The sequence below is a fragment of the Anser brachyrhynchus genome, assembly GCF_964034855.1.
Source record: "Anser brachyrhynchus genome assembly, chromosome: 3".
Lineage (NCBI taxonomy): Eukaryota > Metazoa > Chordata > Aves > Anseriformes > Anatidae > Anser > Anser brachyrhynchus.
In genome coordinates this window covers 90,418,059-90,421,675 of record NC_137696.1, presented here as the reverse complement: position 1 = coordinate 90,421,675, position 3,617 = coordinate 90,418,059, and the positions used below count along the sequence as shown (strand labels likewise).

General features: G+C 47.4%; 1 protein-coding gene across 1 annotated transcript; it reads left to right on the top strand.

The window, feature by feature from the left end:
• Positions 1 to 1,055: 1,055 nt before the first annotated feature.
• On the top strand, positions 1,056 to 3,391 carry LOC308193665 (nuclear receptor subfamily 0 group B member 2-like; the record flags this gene model as incomplete). Its single annotated transcript, XM_080588598.1, has 2 exons — positions 1,056 to 1,091; positions 1,354 to 3,391. 2 exons carry the CDS (start codon positions 1,056 to 1,058, stop codon positions 2,023 to 2,025), a joined length of 708 nt encoding a protein of 235 aa, XP_080444724.1. The 3' UTR covers positions 2,026 to 3,391.
• Positions 3,392 to 3,617: the final 226 nt, after the last annotated feature.

Here is a 3,617-nt window from a genome sequence, read left to right as displayed (position 1 = left end):
AACTGTGAAATGATGAAGTGAACCATGATGATGAAAGGAGGGTGAACTGTGAAATGATGCTCTTTTCAAATGGAGTCAATTTTTTTTCCCTTTGGAATCAGAGAAGGAATGGGGTTTATCAGAGCTTGCTTTCCTACCTTGATTACTTACACAGCGCAATACAATATTCACAGGCAATTAGCAGAGAGAACTTTTCACAAACAAACTCTGTGTAAGAATGGTTTTAGCAAGCTCATTCCCTGTTTCTAGTACAGCTGCTAGCCAATCTTTAACTCATGCAGAGCCCAAGATTGCATTAACCCTGCAACTAGAGTTCATTGAACTGAACCTCAGCCCGGCTGGAGTTTTGTAGTGAGGACAAGAACGGGACAGCCTGGGGACCTCTGTTGCCATGCCATTTAAGCTAAGAGTTAATGAGCTCTTTGATAGGACACCAGCGGCCAACAGAAGAGAGCTACCGAACAGATGGAGAGCTGGACAAGCTCTTGGAGCTGTGGCTTTTCATGTTTGCTTTCCTGGGAGGCACACTAAGAGCCTAGATGGCAGCAATACACAAACATTGCGCTTGGTGGAAAACCTTGGTACCTCCTCCCCATATCAGAGCAGCCAAGAGTGTGCAAAGTAGCAAAAACTTGAGGGACGAATTTCTTCTTATTAAGTCTGAGTTCCTGCCATTTAATGGTCCCTGATGTAGACTGAATAGTCTGTGCAATGCTAGCGTTCAGCTTGTCCTTTGCTAGAAAAGCTCAGACATGCAAGAGTATGAATTGCCATTTTGCTCTCTTTCTTCATCAGCTTTATTTCCACAGCGTGTATGAAAAATACTTAATTGCTCGGCAAGTCAGGGAGAAGTCTGCACGTTCAGTGTTTGGAGCTATCTTATACAATGACCTACAGCACCTGACATTCTCTGAAGTCCCTCTCAAACCTCCAGGAACGTGAAGTAATTCGTATACGTGAGATTTACATCCCTGGGGCTTTCATCTGTGAGCTCCTTGACATTGGATCGCATCCTGTAAGCTACAGCATGAAGTACTGAGCCTGCTAAGTGCCCGATGAAAAATAATTGTACGCATCCACAGCATCTTCAGGTAGGTCCTTTTAAGAAAAAAAATAAAAACATCCACTTTGAGTGCATGGAGGGGAAAACCCAGTGCTGCTGCGGGGTTGTGGCAGCCCGCGCGATGCTGCCGGCAGCGTGCAGCCCCACCTGGCTGGGCTGCGGGCAGGAGCGGCCGGGGGCAAACAAGTTCAAGGGAGCTTTACAGACCGGGTCACATTGCTTCTATGTATAAAAAGAGCACAAGGCCTCGCTGTTGGGCAGAAATGCTTTCCTGGGCTGTGGGAGCGTAGCCCTGTGCCTGCTGTTTGCTGCCACGGGGGGTGCACCTGCAGCCCGTGGCCGGCTCTAAGGCTGGGGAGAGCCCGGCTGAGAAATCTGGGGGGTGTCAGTGCGAGACGAGCCATGCCGAGAGCATCCTGTACCAGATCCGTAAGGAAGAGCATCAAAATGAGGCCAAACGGCACCAGCAGTGTCATGGACCTCCCCACTCCACAGCAAGAAGCCATTGCGCTTGTGTGGATGAAAGCAGAGTTGTCCTGAAAACGCCAGGAGCCACGTGCAGCACAGCTTCTGGAGTGCTCCTGAAGACGTTAACTTTTGTTAGGAGCTTGCCTTCTTTCTATCATGTGCCGTGGGAGGATCGGTTTGTCCTCATACAGCAGAACTGGGCCCCTCTTTTTGTCCTGGGCCTGGCACAAGAAAGGATGGATTTTGACCTGCGAGAGGTTTTGGGCCCCAGTTTATTGAAAAAAATCCTCCTCAATCAATCTTCAACAGCTAGCAATGAACCGGGCAGCGCATCCCTGGGAACGTCCTTAGCAGAAGTTCAGAAGATTAAGAATTTATTGTGGAAATTTTGGGACCTGGACATAAGCGCAAGAGAATACGCCTATCTCAGAGGAATTATTCTTTTCCATTCTGTTAAGTTCTCCTGGAAATTACACAGCTGGTTATGTGCCTAGGAGGACATTTGGCATTTTCATTTATGTATAGACAAATGTTTAGTTTTACTCTTTTTTCTATGAATATAGCTAAATGTTCTCAAAATCTACATCCTGCAAGTTAACAATTTTCTTCCTGAAGCAGTTTACTTAGGTTTCTTAGATGTGGGCAGCAGGTCACCCACTGTAAGCTAAAACAGATTTTATTAAGTCGTAAGAAGTTAACTGTGCCATTTCAGGCTGATTTTCAGTTCATAAGTAATACATCAGCCTCATCCCTGGTGCAGGGAAGGAGGGATGGTACCTGGGTGTGTGTCGTGAATGTCACACTTGTGTGATAAAGACCCCCTTTGTAGCAAGAGCACTGGGGAAGATAAACCAACCTACATCATCTGAGCATCATTAATGAGGCAAAAATACACAGTGCTGAGGTCGCAGGGCTTTGGGTTGTTCATTTATTTATCCTTTGGGTACGTCTGCTCGCAAAACCTGGGACAGCAGTCAGGGAGCAGGCTCGGACCAGCGCTTGCATCCTTTTGCTTCTGGTGCCAAGCTGAGCCTCTTTTAGGAAGGAAGGTTGCCCAGGTCAGCACCACAGAGGTGGTGACTCATTCAAAGCTGAGCTCCGAGTCTTCTAAAGTAAATGGAAAGTCTTATTGCCTCCAGCCTGCCCTGGCTCGGGTCCCTGACTCCCTCCACAGCCATCCCTGCTGCTGGCTGCGCTGTCAGCGGCGTGCTGTACTTGGGGCTACACCAAAAGGATGCTTGAAGGCTTCAGTTGTTCCACGGTATTTCTTGCGGTGAACGGCTTATAGGCCGCTCAAAGGCTGTAGTGGCTTTGTATTTATTTCCAATAGGGTTCAGGTTCTGATGCTTCGTGTGTAATGTCAACCAGATGGTTTGAGCGCCTGTGCTGCAGCAGCAAACCAGTGGAATTCGTTTCAGCGCAAGTTGTTTTCTCAAATTTTCACAATAAAATCAGGCTGCTTTATCCAGTGTGATGAGAAGAGGATAAATCCCTCATCTGCAGAGGCTTACGCAGTTTAATGAGCAGACATTTTTATTATCTCTGTGGATAAAATTTAATTTTCACTTAATGAAGGAGAAAGCAGTGGCAGCAGCAGTGTTACACTCTGGATCTGTGCCTTCTGCTGACTGCTGATTCCCTGGAGGCCCAGCAGTCCTTCATGCTGTCTGCAGAGACAGCCGAGAGCTTCAGGAAGAAGCCCTGGCTCTCAAGTGGGTGACTCTGGGCTGAAGCAGCTGCCTGGGGCTTTTCCACAGCCCAAACTGCCCTTCTCCTACCTGCTTTGCTGCAAACAAATTTGGACAGCTGTTGTTTCACAGTTATTCTTAACGTTTTTTTGAACGCTTTCCACCAGGCTCAGAAAATGTCTTCTGCATACATGCAGCACATTTTCAGCAGGCCTCTTAGTTTTGGCTTGATGTTTGGCCAAATCTTAATATTTTGCAGGCCTCAGTTCCAAGAGGATTTCAGGCAGTCGATAGCAACGACAATGCTAAATCCTTCCTGGATCACGGAGTACCTTGTGTACTCCTGCTCAGTGTGGTTTATTTCCTTCTAGGACCACTGAAACTGGGCAAAGGGAAAG